This window comes from Lissotriton vulgaris, chromosome 6, assembly GCF_964263255.1.
Source record: "Lissotriton vulgaris chromosome 6, aLisVul1.2, whole genome shotgun sequence".
NCBI lineage: Eukaryota > Metazoa > Chordata > Amphibia > Caudata > Salamandridae > Lissotriton > Lissotriton vulgaris.
This window is the reverse complement of record NC_141694.1, coordinates 1,171,657,139-1,171,681,748: the sequence shown is the minus strand read 5'-3', so window position 1 is coordinate 1,171,681,748 and position 24,610 is coordinate 1,171,657,139. Positions and strand designations below refer to the sequence as shown.

At 44.4% G+C, this 24,610-nt stretch overlaps 1 protein-coding gene across 2 annotated transcripts in view; it reads right to left on the bottom strand.

Annotated features, from left to right (window-relative positions):
* Positions 1-4,105: 4,105 nt before the first annotated feature.
* The window catches only part of LOC147708597 (uncharacterized), a 139,239-nt gene continuing 118,734 nt past the window's right edge, over positions 4,106-24,610 (bottom strand). For both annotated transcript variants that reach the window (XM_086927275.1, XM_086927276.1), the window contains one exon: positions 4,106-5,709. In XM_086927275.1, coding sequence (XP_086783401.1) covers positions 4,985-5,709 — 725 coding nt within the window. In that variant the 3' untranslated portion in view covers positions 4,106-4,984. The remainder of the gene's footprint in view (positions 5,710-24,610) is intronic.

Below are 24,610 nucleotides of genomic sequence, written 5' to 3'. Positions count from 1 at the left end.
CCTGACCACTGAAACTGAAGAAACTTCCAATGGGACTGATGAATAGGAACCGTGAGATATGCGTCCTGAAGGTCCAAACGAACCATCCAATCTTTTGGGCGAAGGGTGTATCGTAAATGGAGAATAGTCTCCATTTTGAAGTGACGGTAAATCACAAACTGGTTGAACCACTTGAGGTTGATGACAGGACGCAGTTTCTTGTTTTTCTTTTGAACTAGAAAAATGGAGCTTAGAAAGCCGGAGGAGTCGAAGGGAAAAATCTGAATGGCCTGTTTTAGGAGAAGTTTATGAATCTCGTTTGAGATTAGGGCGGCCATATGGGAGGAGAAGACTAGAGGGGGGGGGGGAAGAGGTTTGGAGAGGAGGAGAAGAGTACTCTATGAGGTAGCCCTGAACAGTGTTGAGAACCCAGGAGTCTGAACTTATGGTGTGCCATTTTGACAGGAACAATCTTAGATGACCTCCTACAGGAGGGGAAGAAGAAGGGCTTACCTTGTTGGCTGGAGTTGGAATTGCGGTAGGTTTTCTGTCCTCTGCCTCTGAAGCCACGGCCCCGCTGTGGGTAAAATTGGGGCTTGTAGTCCTAGGTGTTATTGTAGGAGCCTCTGGATCCTTGATGATAGGAACGGCCGGAAGAGCGACCCCTGATGCGTCCGGCCCGTCCAAAAACACGAGGTGCAAAGACTTTTAATGGATTGTTGCGCCTTATCCAGGGAGGTAAAGGTAGAGACAAACCTGCTAAGGTCGCAGACCAAGTTATCGCCAAAGAGAAGACCATTGGCTTTGGGACCAGGATCCATAGGGGCGAGATTGGCTAGTTTTGGATCCAGCTTGATCAAAAGTCCCTTACGTCGTTCGTGGGTAATGGCAGAATTGGCATTGCCTAATAGACAGAAAGCACGTTGAGCCCACATAGAAATGTCCTCCGCAGAGAGGTCAGCACCCTCAAGGCGGGCGGATTTCGCCATGTCTAGAATACGGGCCAGAGGACCCACCACATCCAATACCTTGTCCTGGCAGGAGGACCATGCCTTGTCAACCCCTTTGCAGGGATCTTTGCCAAATTTAGAGAAAAAAGCAAGGAGAGGCTGATCAATAGAGGGAACTTGTGTGATCTTTTCAGGTAAAGAGGGTTTAGGGCACTCGGACTTGAGTCTAGACCGCACAGCAGTCTCCAGAGGAAGGCGTAAACGGGCCGAAATATATCCGCCCACACGATGAGAGGGGAGCCATTCCGTGGAATTAGGGTGATGAATGGAAGAAGGGTCGAACATGGGGAGACCCTCAGAGTCAAATACTGGTTCAAAAGCAAAAGAGTCAGATTTGGGAATTTTGGAAGGGGGGAAGGGGGGTCAGCCACATCAAAAACATCAAATAAATCGTCCGCATCAGCCATATCATCGTCTGTGTCCAAGACGGTGGAAATAACCAATTTTTAATTGGTGACTCTGCGTGCTTAGACTTTTGCTTCTTTTTGCCCTCGGTACCGACAAACCCCTCCTTATTAGGAGGCCTGGGAGGCACAACGTCCTCAGTCATATGCGAGAAGGACTCGCCCATCAAAAGTGACGATTTTTTATTAGTATGCACAGGAGCAGAGTGGTCCACCTTACGTTTTCTGCTATCCCCCGCAGAATGGCCCAAAACCTTGGACATAAGGCTAAGCATAGAATTTTCCATTGTCTTTGACATGCGTTTCATGGATAACTCCACAGCATGTTCCACAGAATTATTGATAAATTTGCTTAAGTCTTGTGTAAAAGATCCACTATCCTCCTTGGAGGGAACCTCTTCAGAGGAACTGTCACATTCCATTGAAATCCAGTCAAAAGACAGTAAAGTGGCAGGAAAGGGTTAAGGAGCCGGGCAGCACTGTGGGCGTGTACAGGGCGAGTCTGAGCAGAGAGAAGGACTGCCTGCGCCGGAACTGGAACACGAAGCCGAGCAGACAGAGGCTTCGACGAGCGCCTGGAGGAAGCAGGAATGTCAGAAGCACGCGAGCAGCGCGAGGGCACAAAGCCGGGCAAAACCACCTGCATGTGAAGAGAGGGGGGGGGGGGACAGCTGACAGGCTGAGTGCGAAGGCAATGACAGCACGTGAAGCGCGAAAGGCGAGCGCGGCGCGGCGCGATATAGAAACGCAAAGGCGAAGCGTAAGCAATCTGAAATACGGTGAAATACAATGAAATACAGTTAAATTTCGATAACATAAAACTGAGAGCAGAATAAATAATAGCACTTATCTGACAGCGAGCAGCAAGAAAAGAGGTAGCTGCGCAGTCAGTATGGCCTCTTATCTATTTATTTGGTGCTGATTGGTTACTGTACTCTCGTTTTTTCTCGTTCCCATGGCCCAGTTGTCGCCTGGCCCTCTGGGAACTGTAGTTTTTTCTCTTTTCTGGCTGCTGTTGCAATAAATGCAAGATTAGAATGCATAATAGGAGCTTCCGGTCTTGTCATAAAATGTATACTATAACCATAGAAAAGACAACTCTTATGTTAATCCAATTACTCTAGCCATCAAAAGAGATGCAATTAGGTCACCTGTTACGGTTTTCATTGACTTGTCCTCTCGAAACTCCACTTCTCATTGACCATGAATTGAAGAAGTTCCCATACCTTCTTGATAGTTCTTTTTTACATAGACATTACTATTGTACATTATTGCTGCAAATACCACTTACCACATATATTGTATGTGTTCTACAAAAAAAACAAAGCATGTATGGACTTATCATACAGTGTAATATGAATCTATCTGCCTTAAAACCTGCCGAGGATTCTTATTGTCATTCCAATATTCAGAAACATACAGCTACTTTTTCACTATGACCTACCTTGTCTTTCTTGTGTTCCCCAGAAGTCTGTAAAAAAGTCCACCAATGCTTTAATGTTTAGCTTGTTCCTTTCCTCATTAGGGAGCCATATTTGGTCATTCCCCCTTCCCCCTTCTAACTGCTCATTTGACTCATAGATGTGTCCTGTTTGTTTATGTTCTGTCATACAGATCCTGTTTCCTTCTACACCCTACTCTTCACTTCCTTCATATGGTGCCTTATGAATCTACAACAATTGTTGGGCTCTTTCCTACAGGTTTAAAACGTCAACCTGCACTATATTACTTTAATCAAATATGGTGTGTTGTATATGTAGCCAGTTTGGATAGCCTTTCTATCTTCCTCTTGTTCCTACTGTGTTCACATTTTTCAGTCAACTGTTCATTCATAGCTTTCCTCAGACCATATTTGCCATGTCCTCTACCTTTCCTTTTTTAAGTCATAATTAGTTTTTCGAAGTAGGTCATCTCCATGTCAGGTTCATGCTAGCACACTTGCAATCTTCCACTCTGATAGGGCTCATCTCTACAGATTAAACAGTTCACCAAAACACTCATGTTAATTCCCTATAAGCGACCTGTATCTTGGATTCACATTTGCACTTTCTGTAATTCAATCTTAGATCAATGCAATTTCTGTATTAATGCATACCCCACGTTTGTATCTTTTCATGCTTTCTCCAACTCTCACCCTTAAGACCTTGTATGCATGCATGTATATGTTAATTTAGTAGCACAAACCCATCCATAAGGCAGCAGAGTGCTGTATAATGTCGAAGGCAAGATTAAGTCAGCCATTAATAGGAGCGGAAGCTGCGCTGTGGTTGGTCAATGGTCTTATAGTCATCAATCATTTCATCTGGAGATGACAACTTCTTCTGTGTTAGTGACAAACAAGCCAAACGCCACTATTTCAATTTATTTTACTGTTCTTGCATTGTAACATCACATGTTCTCTTGCAACTGGCTCAAGTCCCTGTTCTCAGTTTCATGGTGCCCCTTCAATTCTTCTTCCTACTGGTGCTAAACTATTGCATTGCATCAATCACTGTGCTGAACTGTGCATATCTGTGGAATGTTTCACCAGTTAAAAGTGCATCTTTTCTTTGTAGTTTCGTACGGTATTTCATTGGCAACTAATTTCTCAGAGCTCCACACTTTTATTTGCTTTCCAATTCCTGTTTTTTCTACTAGATTTTTATACTATGTTCTTCCCCAAAGAGTAATCTTGGAAATAAATTAGCAAACATAATAAACAGATAAACCTAATACAAAGTGTAGCTATTTTTAATGATGTTTTTCCAACTTGTATAGTCACCTTTTACTTGGGTGTTTTATTTGTGGAGTAATAGGGTTATATATTTGATAATACTCTCTCAATCTAACTGTTAATTCACATAGCATTACTTTACTGTATACAGACACTTTCTAAGAAGAGCGTAGCTAAATGAGCAGGTGCTTATGATCCACATTCTTCTGGTTTTTGAACACCCTTTTTGGGAAAGAAATGATTTGGCAAATACACTGTACTGTGTCCTGAAAAGGGATACATTTATGCATGTAAAACCTTGAGTAGGGTCAGACCTTACTCTTTAGCCAAAGTTTTGCAGAATACTTCCATAAATAAGTTTTTTTTTAGCAGTGGGTTACCATTCGTGTTGACATATTAATGCCCCAACATTGAATCACTTTACATTACTTTGTAGGCTCACTTTGGTGAATGGAGACAGATGTCTTTTAAGGGATAAAGAGTCAATCTACAACATCTCAAATGGATTACAAGTAATGAATTTAAGACAACATAGTTGGGTAACTTTCATAGCACACAGAAACAAACCTCATTCTTAAGTTACAATGTAGTTCAGTAATATTCTGCATAGCTTTTTAGTTTACCAGTAGAAGAATCATCTTTGTACCAGCACAGAGCTAATGGTGGCTGCTTTCAGGATTGAGTTTGGAGATACATTTCCGAGACCCATTACGACTAAAGTAACTGGCATCACTTAATGGGTTTTACTTGTCTAGCCTTCATCCTTCATAATCATCTTTCTCTCCATGTGGAGACTGAGTAGTCAATGTGTACCTGAACTCTCCAGACAGAAGACACAGTTGGGCCTTGACTGTTTACCAATATTTTCAATAGTTCAGTTAGGATATTGCACGTGAGCCAAGTATCAACATTTCCTCTCGCATGTGCATCCGCTGATGCTTGATAAGGTGTGGCAACTGCCTGAAATTCTTCCCACAGACACTACATGTGTATGGTTTCTCACCAGTATGTATTCTTCGGTGCCTAATTAAATTTGCCATGACGCTGAAACATCTTCCGCATTCACCACATGCATGGGGTTTCTCTCCAGTGTGCACTCGCTGATGTAATCTGAGAGCCTGTGAGTGTCTGCAAATCTTCCCACATTCTCTACACACATGAGATGTCTTTTCAGTACGTTTTCTATTTGATTTTTTCTGGTTGACTGTATGCAACAACCTCTTATCACAATCACTGCACGTACTAGGATGGTACGGGTTTGCATTTGCGGATTGGCTGAAATAATTTCCACATTGACGGCAAATATAAAGTTTCACTCCTGTTTGTATTTTGGGCTGTTGGTTTAGATTTGCCGATTCGCTAGAAGTCCTCCCACAGTCACTCTCAACTGTTTGGTCAATGGGATGGTGGTCCTGAATTTTCACATGGGGCGTTCTCTGATTGAAGCCGCTGTTATATTTATACCCTTCCTCCCCATGCAGGGTTCTGGGTTGCCTAATCTGATTTAGGTTTGGGCTGACATTTCTCCCATATTCACTTTGTTTGCAAGTTCTCTGCCAATTTCTTAATTCCTGTTTTGTGTAAGGTAATGATGTACTGTCACCTAAGGGATTGAAATAAACGATGCACAGTTTAACATGGATCTTCAGAAATCTTATGTCAATAATATAAATATCAACATTTTTCACCAACTTTCTCCATATATTCATTAACAGTACATTTACACCTATTATAAATACTTCAATCGCTTTCCAATGATAAGAAAATATAGTTGGCTTGGAATGGGAGAATGGTTGGTTCAGGGTTGTGGCCCCAGAAGATAATAAGGTGTCGCAACGTATATGACGGAGGGAGTCAATGGCTTCTCTTCCCTTCACTCCTGCAGAACTCTTGTAACAGTCTCTTATAATAGTTATTTAAACTCAGTTATTAATAAAATTCTCAGGTCCTCATTATAGTGAGAAGCACAATGATACACTTGGAAGGATGTGGACGGCACTCAATCACTGAATGGACAGAAGTGTCACATTATCAGTTAGGCAAAATGGAGAAACAATGCAATCTCTCATCTGGCCTCAACCGAAGTGTCTGGAATTTCCAAATAAATAGAAAGTGTACCAAATGCAGCAAATCAAGTATTAACACCTAACTAAGGGCCTGATGTACGAAGCATTTTTGCAGTAGCGATTAGCCCGATTCGCAGAATCGAGCCGTATGCAACCACAAAAATGCCTTTTCTGATGTACAAAGCCCAAATTGCGATTCGGTAACTTGTTACTCAATAGCAATTTGGGTTTTTGCAATTCGGTATTTGGAAGAGGCATGTTTAGGTCGAACTTTTCTAATACAGATTTTCAGTGTTATGTATGATTGTTTTGCAACCGAAATGCAGTTGAAAAACATTTGCAATTTACAGCCAACTCAAAGTGGGTGGTAACCCATTCGCAAATGGGAAGGGGTCTCAAAGGTACCCCTTACCCTTTGAGAATGGTTGAATAAATATTTTTAAAGAGCAGGCAGTGGTCCCACGGACCAATGGCTTCTCCTGAATTTCATTTTTTGCTTCTGCAAAACGCATCCCATTTACCTTTAAGGAAAACAGGCCACATTTAAAAAAAAAAAAATCTTTATTTAAAAGCGATCACAGACATGATGGTCTGTTGACCCCAGCAGGCCACCATTCCTGTGATGGCAGCGAATTCTAGTAGGTCACAAATTGCAACCAGCCTCATTACAATGAATGAGGTAGGTCTATTTGCAAACCATTAATAATCGCTAATGAAACTCAGGAGGTTCATAAATTAGGAATAGCGCTTTCCAAATTGCGGTTCGCAGGAAATTCCAATCTTAAACCACTATTCCTGTCTTTGTTTTTCTGTCCCATAGATTGTTATTTACAAATGTTGTCAGATGCAATGCTTGATGAGGTGGGATGAATATGCAAAGAAAGCTGGAGACTGCCCTATTAGCTTGTTTTAGAGTGACACAAGTAGCAGAAATCACTGTATGACCATGCAGAAAGCTTGCCTAGTCATACAAACCAACTCTCTCAGCTGACAGTGTGTTGTGCTGCTGTGACTGAGGGACTGTGCTTTGTACCAGTCCTGAACCAATCCTGGTTTGCGGAAGCACTGCAAAAATCTATTCTTGATAGAGGTGGGTGGCCACAGTGCCAGGATACTGGGGCTCCTTTGTCAGTATGATATCTCAGACCGTGACATCTTCCAGGGTAGTAAGGGCCCAATGTGCTGACTGCACCGTGATAAAAGTGAGAGGAATTAAGTCGTTCCAAATGGTAAACTGGTGGGCCCCCAAGGTGCTATGCAAGTTCTCGCTAAACAAAAATTCCACTGTTGTCCTTCTATTTTAGCGACAAATGCACATTATATCTGGTACCACTTGAGGGCATTCCTTGCTTTTTCTGTTCTCAAACAAGACTTACTAAAGAGACAAGTTGGGACAAAAATGTTTCTCTCCTGAACTGTGTGAAACACCAAACTTTGAAACACTTAGATCCTAAATCCTATTCAGTTTGGGCACTAGGCTTTTGGTTGAAATACAAATCCATGATTTCTGGGGTACTGTGCAAGATTCCCAGTAACATGGGCACAAGCACACAGAGTATCTCCATGTATTCTGAAAACTGGTGAATTATGGCTAGAAAGGTGACACACCATAGGAGATGTGATGCACAATAGCTTTTTGAATGACAAAACATTGCCTCATCAACTAAAAAAAAGGATTTGTGTCCTGAGATTTTAAACTAAGGTCTGGCAAGCTCAAACCTTCCAAAACAGAATGTAAAATAAAACCGGACATAGCTTGCCCATCTAGCCGCATATTAATATTTTTGGTGAGTTTAAGTGCACAAGCATTCCACTTCCACTTGAGTGTTGAGTGGTAATGGTGACCTAATAAAGAGTTAAAACCTTATGATCAATTTTGACTTCCTTCTTTTATGTGCTCTACTTTTCTGGATATTATATAAATAGCTTTACCTTTGAAGGAAATATAGCTAGACTGAAAATGATTGTTCATTATTGACCCTAAGATCACAGCAACTCTCTAAGGAGATATTGGAGCGCTCTCTTGTTTGGCTATTAAGTTAAGACACAAACTTGTCAGAGAGTTTCTACTCCTTCATACGTCTACATGTTTTCCGTGGGCGTTTATGGAGCAGGAGTAAGGGCTTACTCTAACCTGGAAATGATTCAAAAGGTTGAAAACAGCTTCCTACGAAGGATCCCCGCTGGTCCTCCAGGCACCGCCACATATATCTGTCACGTTAAGTTCAGGTTGAATTGTCTGGAGAAAACCATATGCCTAGCTCCTTTGCTGCTATTGCTTACGACCTGCAAACACCAAAGGCTGACTTCTCAAGATCAGTCTTGTAAGGAAGCTTGGATAACATGGATCGTGTTCTCTGGCTTGCTTATGTTAAGAGTGTCTTTATGAAAAAAGGGAGTCCTGGAGTTTTTCCACTAACCCTGACTTGGTCAAGGGAATTGACAAGGCTAAGGAGCAAATAAGTTAAATATAGTCTATATTGAGGGTTTTGTGTAAAAATGAGGTAATATCCAAGACTATATTTTGGAACCAATATAGAGTAATTCACCACCCATTGCAATAGTTGAACCTTGGTGTGGCGTTCACTGAGAGACAGCCAAAATATAGAGACCTTACCTCCGGATAAAGTCTCTAACTGTGGTTGGGAAGATGACATCGGATGTGACTCTTTGCTTGCACATTGAACACTCCAACCAGGTGATGTGCTACTAAGCAGATGTGATGGTCCTGAGCCCAAGACTGGCGTTACATAGCTTTGCAACCCCACTCCTCCTTGCTTGTTGATCTACCACATCTCAGTCATACTATCTGTCAAAATCTGGACAGACTCACTGCAATCTCTGCTATGTTAGAACCACTGTGCTGAGGCACATTGGAGGATCTTCATGTGCCAGACTGCATGGTTTAGCAACAGACTGCAGGAGACTTAAAGAATGAGCAGACGTGAGACCACCATGACTGGAAGGTTTGCTCCATTCTAAAACATTGGAATCATAGTTTATCTTGAACTTTCTCAGGAGGAGGGAATCTTGACTTGATGTGGTGTTCAGTACTGCCCCTCTAAACAGGATGTGCCGAGAGGGCACCAGTTGAGATTTAGGCTTGTTGACTGAAAAGCCGGGTCCAACAACAAACATGGTTGTTGCCTGTAAGTGGTGAGACAACATCTCTGGAGAGCTGGCATTAATGAGCCAGTTGTCCAGGAAAGGGAATTTCCACCCATCTGAGATGTGTCGAAACCACTTCTATCACCTTTGTGAAGACTCGAGTAACAGAATTGAGTCCAAATGGAAAGGCCACAAACTGGTAGTGCTCGGACCCGACAACGAAGCGAAGATACCTTGAGTGTGAATGCTGATCAGGATGTGGAAATGGGCATCTCGCAGGTTGATAGACATCATCCAGTCTTCTACTTCCAGAAATAGCATTTTAAACTTTTCCATTTTGAGGAGTCAGTTCGAGTACCTGAGGTCTAGGACCGGGCATATACCTCTGTCCTTTTGGGGACCGGGATGTTCTGGGAATAACACCCCTGAAACGTTTCCTCTGTTTTTCAGCCGAGTTACCGTTGTCACCTCAGTTTTACTCAGATTTTTGGTCATGATTAGAGCCTGCATTTGGAAGTATTTATGGGAGTAGAAGTGCTCAAGCAGAGGCTTGACAGCGAGCGTAAAGCGATTAAATACAGGGGCCGTAGGCCATTAGGTCACCAGGTCAGTTGACGGTTCACCGTTCCGTTCTCTTCCCAGACGTCCTTTTTCTCAGTGCTTAAAGCTCGGCTTTTCCTCCCCACGGCAGCGGGTTGCCACTGTGCTTTGCCCAACGGGTAGCCATAGGATTGAGTGCCCAGCAGGGAGATCATGCACCCTGGGGGAGAGCCCACTGGGGTTTTGGTGGATATTTGGAGCTCAAGGAGAGAAATAGGCACAGTAATATCCAAGGAATAATTAAGGGCTTCTGGTGGTTTCTGGGGGATTAGTGACAGGTGGAGGTGGCGGTAGCAGGCGTATAAATTAAAGGAAAGAGGGAAGCAGCAGTATTAAGCACGCAGAGAACTTCCTGGATACTCCTTTTGGATATTATTTAAGATTTGCTTGGAGAATTTTTGCTTTAGAGACTATTCGGCATTTGCTGGAAAACGAATAGTTTCTTACCTGTCGGTGTAGTTTTGCAGCTTGAAGATCTTTCTGGATTCACTATGCTGTGCATTATTCCGCGGTCTTGTGGTTGGGTCCGGAATCGTAGTCTTTTCGTTGGTTTTTTTTTTTCGTAGCCCAGGTGGGCATCGACGTCCCACCTTTTGGTGTATTTCCGGTGACGTCGGCATGCTTCCTGCGGAAGCTCCCACTCTTGGGCGCCATCTTTGGATTCTTTTTTCTCGTGTTCGTTCTGTTACCGAAGTTATGGCAATGTTCAACTAAATTATTCACCACTTTAACCTCTAAGGTTTGTTTTTCCAAGTATTGTCTTTGTTTAAACCCCCTTTTCTCTCCAGCCTCATCTTTCTGGCGGAGGTGGATGGGTTCGCTAGTGAATCCAGAAAGATCTTCAAGCTGTAAAACTACACCGACAGGTAAGAAACTATTCGTTTTGCAGTGTGAATCTTTCTGGATTCATTATGCTGTGCATAGACTTTGTAGCAGTTTCTCATGTTTGTGGCGGCTTGGTGGAAGATGAGCGTTGGTTATTGAATATGTGCTGAAGCACCTTTTGTCCGACTTGTGCTTCCGTGTTCATCTGTATATCCACACAGTAGTGCTTCGTGAAAGTGTGCACTGAAGCCCAGTTTGCCGCCAGGCATATGGCCTGAATGGGTGTGTTAGCTAGGAAGGCTATTGTAGCCCCCTTTTTCCTGGTAGAGTGGGCACGTGTCTCTCCTTCCAGTTCCTGTCCTGCCTGCTTGTGGCAGAACTGTATTGTTTGTGTGATCCATCTCACAATTGTTCCTTTAGTTACTGGTTTCCCCATGAAACTCTTTGCGAAGGACACAAAGAACTGCTTTGTCTTCCTGTGTTCCTTTGTTCTCTCAACGTAGTGCATAATCGCCCTTCTGGCGTCTAGGGTGTGCTGAGCTCGTTCAGCACTTGTGGCCGGTTTCTGGAAGAAACTAGGTATTTGTATGGTATGGTTCATGTGGAACCTTGACACCACCTTTGACATGAAGTGTGGGTCCGTCCATATTACCACCCTATCATTGTGAATCTGTATGTAGGGTTCCTGAAGCGTTAGTGCTTGTAGCTCGCTTACTCTGCGCAGTGAGGTGATTGCTACCAGGAAAGCTGTTTTCTTGGTCAGCATCTCTAGGGATGCCCTATGGATTGGCTCAAAAGGGTGTTTCATGAGCTCCGTTAGGACTAGGTTAAGGTTCCATGCAGGCGGTGGCACCCGCTTTGGTGGTGCGATCCTCTTTGCCCCTTCCAGGAATCTCTTAATCACTTGTGATGTGAAGAAACTCCTACAAGTTTCTCCCCTTGTGTAAGCGACTATTGCTGCCAAGTGAACTCTCAATGAGGACGAGCTTAGGTTCTTGTCGAGCAGGTGTGTGAGGTATCTTAGCACTGTTGAGTCCTTTTGCATTTTGTTGTGACGTTTTTCTCTCCTGCTCCACAGTGTAAATCTCTTCCATTTTGATACATAGCACCTTAGTGTGCTGGGCCTTCGTGCTTCCCGAAGTACCCTTAGGGTGCTCTCTGGCAGTTTCAGATGTGCAAACTCTATGTCCTCAGGAGCCATGCTACTAAGCTCAGGCTCTCTGGCTCTGGGTGCAGCACCTCTTCATTTTGCATGGAGAGTAGGTCTTTCCTTCTCCCGAATCTGTGGGGTGCACTCTGTGTCATCTCCATGATCTGCGAGTACCATGTCTGCCTGGCCCACTGCGGTGCGACCAGTATCAGTGTCATGTTGCTCTCACTGCACTTGCTGAGTACTCTGTGCATCAGTGGTATCGGGGGAAAAGCGTAAGCAAATGTCCTCGACCAGTCTATCCATAGGGCATTCCCCAGGGACCCCTCCCCTGGTAGCCTGGATGCGAAGTTTTGGCATTTTGCATTCTGGCGTGTTGCAAATAGGTCCACCGACGGTGTTCCCCACCTGTCGAACAGCCTCCTTGTTTCCTGTGCATTGAGCTCCCACTCGTGGGATGCCGATGTCTGTCTGCTGAGCCAATCTGCCTCTACGTTGTCCTTCCCTGGTAGATGTATGGCTAGCAGGTCTATGTTGAGAGGGATGGCCCATGCCCATATTTCCTGCGCTAGCTTTGAAAGCGGGCTGATTGTGTCCCCCCTTGCTTGTTGATGTAGAAAATCGCTGTTGTGTTGTCTGTCTGGATCAACACTCTCTGGTTGTACAGTTTGTCTGGAAAGCCTTTATAGCGAGGAAGAGTGTCTTCAACTCCAGGTAATTGATGTGTTTGACCGCATCCACTGGTGTCCACAGACCCCTCGCTCTGAGTTTCTTCATGTGAGCTCCCCATCCCTTCAGGGATGCATCTGTGGTGATGGTCACTGTTGGCGGCGTTAGAGGTTTTACCCTTGTTATGTTCCTCATGTTCCACCATGCCATTTTTTTCTTTTCTGCACTGCGTGCGTTACAACCACTAGATCCTCCCAACGACCTGTAGCTTGTGACCATTGTTCTTGTAGCCATTCCTGTAAGGGTCTCATGTGCAGCCGCACATTTGGCACTAGGTGTATGCATGATGCCATCATGCCCATTATTTTGCTCGCTGTTCTCACTGTCCGAGCTTGCCCCTTCTGGTAGAGCCGTGTCTCCTTCACGAGTGCTAGCGATCTCTTGTTGCTCTGGAACACCTTGCTCTGTAAGGTGTCGATCTGTGCTCCCAGGAAGATCTTTATTTGTTCTGGCTCCATTGAGGATTTGCCCCAGTGGATGGAGAATCCCAGGTTCATCAGAATGTTTGTTACTCTTTGTGCGTGCTCCTTGCACGTCCTGTATGATCTTGCTTTTATGAGCCAGTCGTCCAGGTAAGGGTACACGTGTATTCCCTCCCTTCGCAGGTGTGCCGCAACTGTTGCTAGGCACTTTGTGAAGACTCTTGGTGCTGATTTGAGTCCAAATGCCAGTGTTGTGAACTGGTAGTGGTCTTGTTCATTGGGATGTGCAGGTAGGCATCTTTGAGGTCTATGGTGACCATGAAGTCCCCGCCTTGTAATTGAGGAAGTACCGCTTGTAGGGAGGTCATTTTGAACTTTTGCGTTTTTATGAATTTGTTTAAGAATCTGAGGTCCAGGATGGGTCTCATTGTTTCGTCTACCTTTGGTACCAGGAAGTATGTTGAGTACACGCAAGGCACAGAAGAAGAAGCACAGACCTTTCTCACCTGGCTTAACACACAGGATCCCTTCCTCAAATTCACCTGCTCAATGAGCAAGACCTTGATCTAAACATTCATGCTGAGTCAGGCAGACTGGTGACAACAACCCATTTTAAAGAGACAGCAAGAAACTGCCTCTTGACCTTTGATAGTTTTCACCCTCGCCATCTCAAACAAAACCTGCCATTTGGACAATTCCTCCGTTTGCGCAGGAACTGTAGCAAAAAATCCGACTACCTAACCCAAGCGGAAGACTTAAGCAACAAGCTGAGATACAGAAAATACCCAAATAAACTGATCAAAGAGGCTAAAAAACGGGCGGCTAACAACAATAGGGAAGCACTTTTAGAACCCAAAGAGAGAACACAACCTGAGGACAAAAAAACGATCTGTATTACCACGTACAATCAAGTCTCTGACAGTGTGTCCAAAATAATCAAAAAACATTGGCCAATACTTAACAGCGGCGGCCTTCACATACCTACTCCCATGTTCAGTCATAGGCGGGGTAAAAATTTGAAGGATTATTTGGTACATACCCGTCCCACACCAATAACCCAGACAGTAAGATCCCAACCACTACCTGATGGTCATTTTCCATGCAACAATTGTAGTGTTTGTCATTTGACTTCCCCAACCAAAAACGTAATTTTCAACAACACTACGAGGTGGGAACTAAAGGGATTTTCCAATTGCAATACCAGTGGGGTTGTGTACTTGATAACCTGCACGTGCAACCTTCACTATGTAGGAATGACCACTAGAAAGGTCAGTACTCGCATAGTAGAGCACAGAAGTAACATCAGGTGCAAGCGAGCCACAACAAGAATGACCACCCACTTCATTGAACAGAACCATACACCTAATGATTTAACCTGGGTGGTCATAGAAACAGTGAAAAACAAAGACAATCAGGAACGAATCCTCCATGAAAAAGAACAAAGATGGGTGTTTCGTCTACATACGGACACCCAAGGACTTAATGATGAAATCCCATGGGGAGCCTTTCGCCCATAGACCAATTTTCTAATGAATTGACTTGGGATGGTATGAACCACAACTGAATAAATATCATGGTAATACTCCCCCCCAAAAAACAAACCCTATCACCATGAATACCTTTTTCCACAATATCAAAAGACCCAGCACAGCCTTCCCAGCAAAGATAGGTACTAGCCCTCCTATCTATCAAATGCTAAAATACCCGTTTTTTCAAGAATAAGCCTAATCATTCTAAAGAACTTCACCCATCCGAGAAAAAAACTTGTGTTCTAAATTAGTGTATAAAAATGCCCTAGTTCACAGTATCACTCTAAAATACTTCTTATCCCAAAACCCAGCAACATTCGGTAGTAATCCCTACTTTTAGCTAACACTCGCGCCGAGCGCGATCACATCCCACCAAGATGGCCGCCCCAAGTGAGCGCTCTAGCTTAACAGAGGTTGTCCCGGCAACCCGGAAGCTCGCGCGTTCTAAATACACCGCGAGCCCGGGTTCAGATCAGTATGCGGTCGGGTGAGGAAGCACCAGGTAGTACCGAGCGGGTCTGCCGATAGGAAGTAAGTGTATGAACTACGCTAGATTGCAAGGAAACCGGCAATTTTAAACGGGCAAACAGGAAAGGAGCCTTCTAACTCTAAACCTTGATAATCCTTTTTCAGCAATGTTTCCACGAGGCGTTCCTGCCCTTGCCTAAGACCATGGGGTGTAATCATACACTATTTTATGTAAATATAACCATCTGCCATATTATTTCGTGTGTATGTGTTGTGTGTCTTGTCAATAGTCACATTAAGTCTATATGTTTTGTGTGTGAAACCACTAAACCACTTTATTCACAGTGATTTATTTTTCTACACCGGTTTGAAAACCAGCACGCATCATTATGATGCCAAGGGCACACTCACGCCCTAGTTGGAGTGAGATGCATGTGAGTTGTTCCCCTTCTTGGAAGGGGTTGTCCATCATTTAACAACTGTTATTCTATTTTACAGAAATCGAAGTGAAATACAAAACGTATGTAAAACAACACGCATGTTTTATTAACAACAGCGTTCATTGTAAATAAGTAGTTTTTAGCAACACTTTTTCATTTGAAAACAGGAGTGGCAATACAGGGCTGGACCCTGTATGGTCCTGAAGAAAAGCTTGGGGGAGCTTGAAACATGTTGACCTTGACACTGATCTAGCTCAGTAAAAGTTGGAATACAGTGTTACCCCTTTTTAATTTTTTATACCACACTAGGAGCAAAATAAATTGTTGAGGCCCACTAGCACTGTATTTTTAATTCCACACCCACTCCACCATCACCACACTTGCACCACACATAGTCATCTCACAAAACCAGTGCTCCAGCGTAGTCGCCTTGTCGCAGCACGCCCCTTTTCGTAGAGAACTGGGATGGCCCCAATGATGAAGCATGTCACCGTGGGGCAACCCCGGTGAGTGAGGGGACTCTAGAAAGAAATTTTTCTTTCTTACACATTTTTGGTACACACTGACTTAGTAAGCAGTGATCATACAAACACCTACCAGGTCTCTGGACCCTTGACATAGGGTTCCTGTATTTCGTACACAGACTGGAGGCCGACCTGGTCTGGTTTAACCTCCTTCTCCCCCCTTTTTTGTTTATGCATTAAGCAGCCACGGGCTGCGGGAGTTTTTCTTTCTCTCAGACATAGGTCACCTGACTGGTACATACCAGGTTGATCTAGGGACTAAGACAACACACACAAAGAAACACTCACAGAAAAAATTATGGCACAGAACACAGGACTATCCTTCTCGGAGGATGAAGTTGATAGAGCCATTGCCTCCATGTTACCACATGCAGGAGCACCCACAGGAGAAAACAGTGATGCGAGCCAGTGTTGGGACGAATTGACTGAATTAAAGAGAACACAGATAAAAACATTGATTCATGGCGTCATGATGGCGGAATATTTACAAGCTAACGCAGCACCAAGGGGCCTCATAGTCAGGAATGAACCATTTATATTCCAGCACGACAAACAATTCAAGCTGGACTGGTCACAAATATCCTGGCATTGTACCAGAGACTGGCTGGTCTTGATCATTAAAACCGCGACCAGATTAGTAGATTCCCTGAAGGAAGAGATAAATTCCATGGAGATACGCCTCAAGTCTTTTCAAACTCCAGCAGAACTAACAAAAAGACTGAATGAGCTAAATAAAACGATGTCTGAATTCGAAATCAGCCTGAAGGATTCAAAATACATCAAACTATCTAAGGATAAAAAAGCATTTGCTCACGAAAAAGTGTATCCTTATATTAGGGACGATTACAGAACCAGCAATAAGAACCCTGGATACAACACTGATAGTGATGGCTCTGACACAGGATCTAATAGCTCTGGGGGATCAAGCAATTACAGCACCACCCCCAACAGAAGACCCAGAAGAGGAAGAGGCAATACAAGGGGTTTTAGAGGCAACCAAGCACCGATGTGGCCCATGTACCAAGACCCATATAATTATTGCCCTCCGCCCCCGCCTTTCTTCTATGGCCCACCCATGTACAACCAACCCAACTATCAGAACTGGGGAAATGATCAAGGAAACCAAGGAAACCAAAGGAAACCTTTTTTAGGGAGAGGCCGCCAGGCACAAAGAGCAAAAAACAAACCCAGCCAGGGAGTACAATGGGCAGAACCAGTGGTGACAACTACACGTCACACACGGAGCAAAGGCCCGCCGGAACCGACCACGAGCACCAGCTCGATTTAGTAGTAAATCTATCATCATTATGCCTCACAGCTATACAGATCCCAGTGCTTAACAAAGGCTTAGGATTTGTACCCACCCCAACCACAGACAAGTTCAAACTATGCTGTGAATTGAAAGAATTCCTAGAAAAATCAAATTGCAGGTATTCTTTCAAGACAAAGATCCCACAGAACGAACAAAGAGTGACACAGGACTACATAAAAAATCAAACTTTGTCCCTCCATCACACAGCCTACCTGTGGAAGTATTAACTTTTGAAAAAGCGGTCATGAGAGAGGTTCAGGAGTTAGACCCACGAACTATCAAAGTATTTCATAACACCAGCAAAGCTGAACAATCCGCGTTACAGGAACTGTCAAAAAACAATCAAATTACCATAAAACCAGCCGACAAAGGCGGGGCAATTGTATTACAAAACACCACGGATTACAGGAATGAATGTCTCCGTCTACTAGGGGACACAAGAAACTACGCCAAACTGGATGAAGACCCGACAGAACGTCTAAGAATCTCAATTGCATACCTAACAGAGGAATGTCAAGCCAACGATTGGCTTAGTAAAAAAGAAATTGAGTTCTTAACAAACAAAAAACCAACAATACCATACTTCTATACTATCCCCAAAATACACAAGAGACTGGAGAACCCACCAGGGAGGCCCATAGTCTCGGGGATAGGCTCAATTCTAGAGCCTCTTTCACAATTCGCAGATGCCTTTCTCAGACCCCTTGTGCAAAAAACAGACACCTATCTGAGGGACACCAAGGACGTACTGTGCCTGTTACAAGACCTAACCTTTGACGCGACATCCAGCCTTTTGATAAGTCTGGATGTCGAAAGTCTGTATACCAGCTTGCCACACAGAGAGACTTTACAGATTCTAGAGGAAGTACTGTACGAAAACGAGTGGGAATTCCATACTGCTCGCCATGTAGTACTCGAATGCTGCCAACTAGCACTGTGTGAAAACTTCTTCCGCTTTGAATCTACCCTATATAAACAACAACATGGGACCAGTATGGGCAGTACATTTGCGCCGAGCATAGCCGGGTTGTACGTCCATCAACTGGAGAAAAACAAAATACTGAATGAGAGGAATCCACACAGACATCAAATCCTACATTGGAAACGCTATATCGACGATATTTTGTTGATATGGCAAGGCACAGAAGAAGAAGCACAGACCTTTCTCACCTGGCTTAACACACAGGATCCCTTCCTCAAATTCACCTGCTCAATGAGCAAGACCGATCTAGTTTTCCTTGATCTAAACATTCATGCTGAGTCAGGCAGACTGGTGACAACAACCCATTTTAAAGAGACAGCAAGAAACTGCCTCTTGACCTTTGATAGTTTTCACCCTCGCCATCTCAAACAAAACCTGCCATTTGGACAATTCCTCCGTTTGCGCAGGAACTGTAGCAAAAAATCCGACTACCTAACCCAAGCGGAAGACTTAAGCAACAAGCTGAGATACAGAAAATACCCAAATAAACTGATCAAAGAGGCTAAAAAACGGGCGGCTAACAACAATAGGGAAGCACTTTTAGAACCCAAAGAGAGAACACAACCTGAGGACAAAAAAACGATCTGTATTACCACGTACAATCAAGTCTCTGACAGTGTGTCCAAAATAATCAAAAAACATTGGCCAATACTTAACAGCGGCGGCCTTCACATACCTACTCCCATGTTCAGTCATAGGCGGGGTAAAAATTTGAAGGATTATTTGGTACATACCCGTCCCACACCAATAACCCAGACAGTAAGATCCCAACCACTACCTGATGGTCATTATCCATGCAACAATTGTAGTGTTTGTCATTTGACTTCCCCAACCAAAAACGTAATTTTCAACAACACTACGAGATGGGAACTAAAGGGATTTTCCAATTGCAATACCAGTGGGGTTGTGTACTTGATAACCTGCACGTGCAACCTTCACTATGTAGGAATGACCACTAGAAAGGTCAGTACTCGCATAGTAGAGCACAGAAGTAACATCAGGTGCAAGCGAGCCACAACAAGAATGACCACCCACTTCATTGAACAGAACCATACACCTAATGATTTAACCTGGGTGGTCATAGAAACAGTGAAAAACAAAGACAATCAGGAACGAATCCTCCATGAAAAAGAACAAAGATGGGTGTTTCGTCTACATACGGACACCCAAGGACTTAATGATGAAATCCCATGGGGAGCCTTTCGCCCATAGACCAATTTTCTAATGAATTGACTTGGGATGGTATGAACCACAACTGAATAAATATCATGGTAATACTCCCCCCCAAAAAACAAACCCTATCACCATGAATACCTTTTTCCACAATATCAAAAGACCCAGCACAGCCTTCCCAGCAAAGATAGGTACTAGCCCTCCTATCTATCAAATGCTAAAATACCCGTTTTTTCAAGAATAAGCCTAATCATTCTAAAGAACTTCACCCATCCGAGAAAAAAACTTGTGTTCTAAATTAGTGTATAAAAATGCCCTAGTTCACAGTATCACTCTAAAATACTTCTTATCCCTAAACCCAGCAACATTCGGTAGTAATCCCTACTTTTAGCTAACACTCGCGCCGAGCGCGATCACATCCCACCAAGATGGCCGCCCCAAGTGAGCGCTCTAGCTTAACAGAGGTTGTCCCGGCAACCCGGAAGCTCGCGCGTTCTAAATACACCGCGAGCCCGGGTTCAGATCAGTATGCGGTCGGGTGAGGAAGCACCAGGTAGTACCGAGCGGGTCTGCCGATAGGAAGTAAGTGTATGAACTACGCTAGATTGCAAGGAAACCGGCAATTTTAAACGGGCAAACAGGAAAGGAGCCTTCTAACTCTAAACCTTGATAATCCTTTTTCAGCAATGTTTCCACGAGGCGTTCCTGCCCTTGCCTAAGACCATGGGGTGTAATCATACACTCTTTTATGTAAATATAACCATCTGCCATATTATTTCGTGTGTATGTGTTGTGTGTCTTGTCAATAGTCACATTAAGTCTATATGTTTTGTGTGTGAAACCACTAAACCACTTTATTCACAGTGATTTATTTTTCTACACCGGTTTGAAAACCAGCACGCATCATTATGATGCGAAGGGCACACTCACGCCCTAGTTGGAGTGAGATGCATGTGAGTTGTTCCCCTTCTTGGAAAGGGTTGTCCATCATTTAACAACTGTTATTCTATTTTACAGAAATCGAAGTGAAATACAAAACGTATGTACAACAACACGCATGTTTTATTAACAACAGCGTTCATTGTAAATAAGTAGTTTTTAGCAACACTTTTTCATTTGAAAACAGGAGTGGCAATACAGGGCTGGACCCTGTATGGTCCTGAAGAAAAGCTTGGGGGAGCTTGAAACATGTTGACCTTGACACTGATCTAGCTCAGTAAAAGTTGGAATACAGTGTTACCCCTTTTTAATTTTTTATACCACACTAGGAGCAAAATAAATTGTTGAGGCCCACTAGCACGGTATTTTTAATTCCACACCCACTCCACCATCACCACACTTGCACCACACATAGTCATCTCACAAAACCAGTGCTCCAGCGTAGTCGCCTTGTCGCAGCACGCCCCTTTTCGTAGAGAACTGGGATGGCCCCAATGATGAAGCATGTCACCGTGGGGCAACCCCGGTGAGTGAGGGGACTCTAGAAAGAAATTTTTCTTTCTTACACATTTTTGGTACACACTGACTTAGTAAGCAGTGACCATACAAACACCTACCAGGTCTCTGGACCCTTGACATAGGGTTCCTGTATTTCGTTTTGCTCCATTCTAAAACATTGGAATCATAGTTTATCTTGAACTTTCTCAGGAAGAGGGAATCTTGACTTGATGTGGTGTTCAGTACTGCCCCTCTAAACAGGATGTGCCGAGAGGGCACCAGTTGAGATTTAGGCTTGTTGACTGAAAAGCCGGGTCCAACAACAAACATGGTTGTTGCCTGTAAGTGGTGAGACAACATCTCTAGAGAGCTGGCATTAATGAGCCAGTTGTCCAGGAAAGGGAATTTCCACCCATCTGAGATGTGTCGAAACCACTTCTATCACCTTTGTGAAGACTCGAGTAACAGAATTGAGTCCAAATGGAAAGGCCACAAACTGGTAGTGCTCGGACCCGACAACGAAGCGAAGATACCTTGAGTGTGAATGCTGATCAGGATGTGGAAATGGGCATCTCGCAGGTTGATAGACATCATCCAGTCTTCTACTTCCAGAAATAGCATTTTAAACTTTTCCATTTTGAGGAGTCAGTTCGAGTACCTGAGGTCTAGGACCGGGCATATACCTCTGTCCTTTTGGGGACCGGGATGTTCTGGGAATAACACCCCTGAAACGTTTCCTCTGTTTTTCAGCCGAGTTACCGTTGTCACCTCAGTTTTACTCAGATTTTTGGTCATGATTAGAGCCTGCATTTGGAAGTATTTATGGGAGTAGAAGTGCTCAAGCAGAGGCTTGACAGCGAGCGTAAAGCGATTAAATACAGGGGCCGTAGGCCATTAGGTCACCAGGTCAGTTGACGGTTCACCGTTCCGTTCTCTTCCCAGACGTCCTTTTTCTCAGTGCTTAAAGCTCGGCTTTTCCTCCCCACGGCAGCGGGTTGCCACTGTGCTTTGCCCAACGGGTAGCCATAGGATTGAGTGCCCAGCAGGGAGATCATGCACCCTGGGGGAGAGCCCACTGGGGTTTTGGTGGATATTTGGAGCTCAAGGAGAGAAATAGGCACAGTAATATCCAAGGAATAATTAAGGGCTTCTGGTGGTTTCTGGGGGATTAGTGACAGGTGGAGGTGGCGGTAGCAGGCGTATAAATTAACCTGAGAGGAAAGAGGGAAGCAGCAGTATTAAGCATGCAGAGAACTTCCTGGATACTCCTTTTGGATATTATTTAAGATTTGCTTGGAGAATTTTTGCTTTAGAGACTATTCGGCATTTGCTGGAAAACGAATAGTTTCTTACCTGTCGGTGTAGTTTTGCAGCTTGAAGATCTTTCTGGATTCACTATGCTGTGCATTATTCCGCGGTCTTGTGGTTGGGTCCGGAATCGTAGTCTTTTCGTTGTTTTTTTTTTTTCGTAGCCCAGGTGGGCATCGACGTCCCACCTTTTGGTGTATTTCCGGTGACGTCGGCATGCTTCCTGCGGAAGCTCCCACTCTTGGGCGCCATCTTCGGATTCTTTTTTCTCGTGTTCGTTCTGTTACCGAAGTTATGGCAATGTTCAACTAAATTATTCACCACTTTAACCTCTAAGGTTTGTTTTTCCAAGTATTGTCTTTGTTTAAACCCCCTTTTCTCTCCAGCCTCATCTTTCTGGCGGAGGTGGATGGGTTCGCTAGTGAATCCAGAAAGATCTTCAAGCTGCAAAACTACACCGACAGGTAAGAAACTATTCGTTTTGCAGTGTGAATCTTTCTGGATTCATTATGCTGTGCATAGACTTTGTAGCAGTTTCTCATGTTTGTGGCGGCTTGGTGGAAGATGAGCGTTGGTTATTGAATATGTGCTGAAGCACCTTTTGTCCGACTTGTGCTTCCGTGTTCATCTGTATATCCACACAGTAGTGCTTCGTGAAAGTGTGCACTGAAGCCCAGTTTGCCGCCAGGCATATGGCCTGAATGGGTGTGTTAGCTAGGAAGGCTATTGTAGCCCCCTTTTTCCTGGTAGAGTGGGCACGTGTCTCTCCTTCCAGTTCCTGTCCTGCCTGCTTGTGGCAGAACTGTATTGTTTGTGTGATCCATCTCACAATTGTTCCTTTAGTTACTGGTTTCCCCATGAAACTCTTTGCGAAGGACACAAAGAACTGCTTTGTCTTCCTGTGTTCCTTTGTTCTCTCAACGTAGTGCATAATCGCCCTTCTGGCGTCTAGGGTGTGCTGAGCTCGTTCAGCACTTGTGGCCGGTTTCTGGAAGAAACTAGGTATTTGTATGGTATGGTTCATGTGGAACCTTGACACCACCTTTGACATGAAGTGTGGGTCCGTCCATATTACCACCCTATCATTGTGAATCTGTATGTAGGGTTCCTGAAGCGTTAGTGCTTGTAGCTCGCTTACTCTGCGCAGTGAGGTGATTGCTACCAGGAAAGCTGTTTTCTTGGTCAGCATCTCTAGGGATGCCCTATGGATTGGCTCAAAAGGGTGTTTCATGAGCTCCGTTAGGACTAGGTTAAGGTTCCATGCAGGCGGTGGCACCCGCTTTGGTGGTGCGATCCTCTTTGCCCCTTCCAGGAATCTCTTAATCACTTGTGATGTGAAGAAACTCCTACAAGTTTCTCCCCTTGTGTAAGCGACTATTGCTGCCAAGTGAACTCTCAATGAGGACGAGCTTAGGTTCTTGTCGAGCAGGTGTGTGAGGTATCTTAGCACTGTTGAGTCCTTTTGCATTTTGTTGTGACGTTTTTCTCTCCTGCACCACAGTGTAAATCTCTTCCATTTTGATACATAGCACCTTAGTGTGCTGGGCCTTCGTGCTTCCCGAAGTACCCTTAGGGTGCTCTCTGGCAGTTTCAGATGTGCAAACTCTATGTCCTCAGGAGCCATGCTACTAAGCTCAGGCTCTCTGGCTCTGGGTGCAGCACCTCTTCATTTTGCATGGAGAGTAGGTCTTTCCTTCTCCCGAATCTGTGGGGTGCACTCTGTGTCATCTCCATGATCTGCGAGTACCATGTCTGCCTGGCCCACTGCGGTGCGACCAGTATCAGTGTCATGTTGCTCTCACTGCACTTGCTGAGTACTCTGTGCATCAGTGGTATCGGGGGAAAAGCGTAAGCAAATGTCCTCGACCAGTCTATCCATAGGGCATTCCCCAGGGACCCCTCCCCTGGTAGCCTGGATGCGAAGTTTTGGCATTTTGCATTCTGGCGTGTTGCAAATAGGTCCACCGACGGTGTTCCCCACCTGTCGAACAGCCTCCTTGTTTCCTGTGCATTGAGCTCCCACTCGTGGGATGCCGATGTCTGTCTGCTGAGCCAATCTGCCTCTACGTTGTCCTTCCCTGGTAGATGTATGGCTAGCAGGTCTATGTTGAGAGGGATGGCCCATGCCCATATTTCCTGCGCTAGCTTTGAAAGCGGGGCTGATTGTGTCCCCCCTTGCTTGTTGATGTAGAAAATCGCTGTTGTGTTGTCTGTCTGGATCAACACTCTCTGGTTGTACAGTTTGTCTGGAAAGCCTTTATAGCGAGGAAGAGTGTCTTCAACTCCAGGTAATTGATGTGTTTGACCGCATCCACTGGTGTCCACAGACCCCTCGCTCTGAGTTTCTTCATGTGAGCTCCCCATCCCTTCAGGGATGCATCTGTGGTGATGGTCACTGTTGGCGGCGTTAGAGGTTTTACCCTTGTTATGT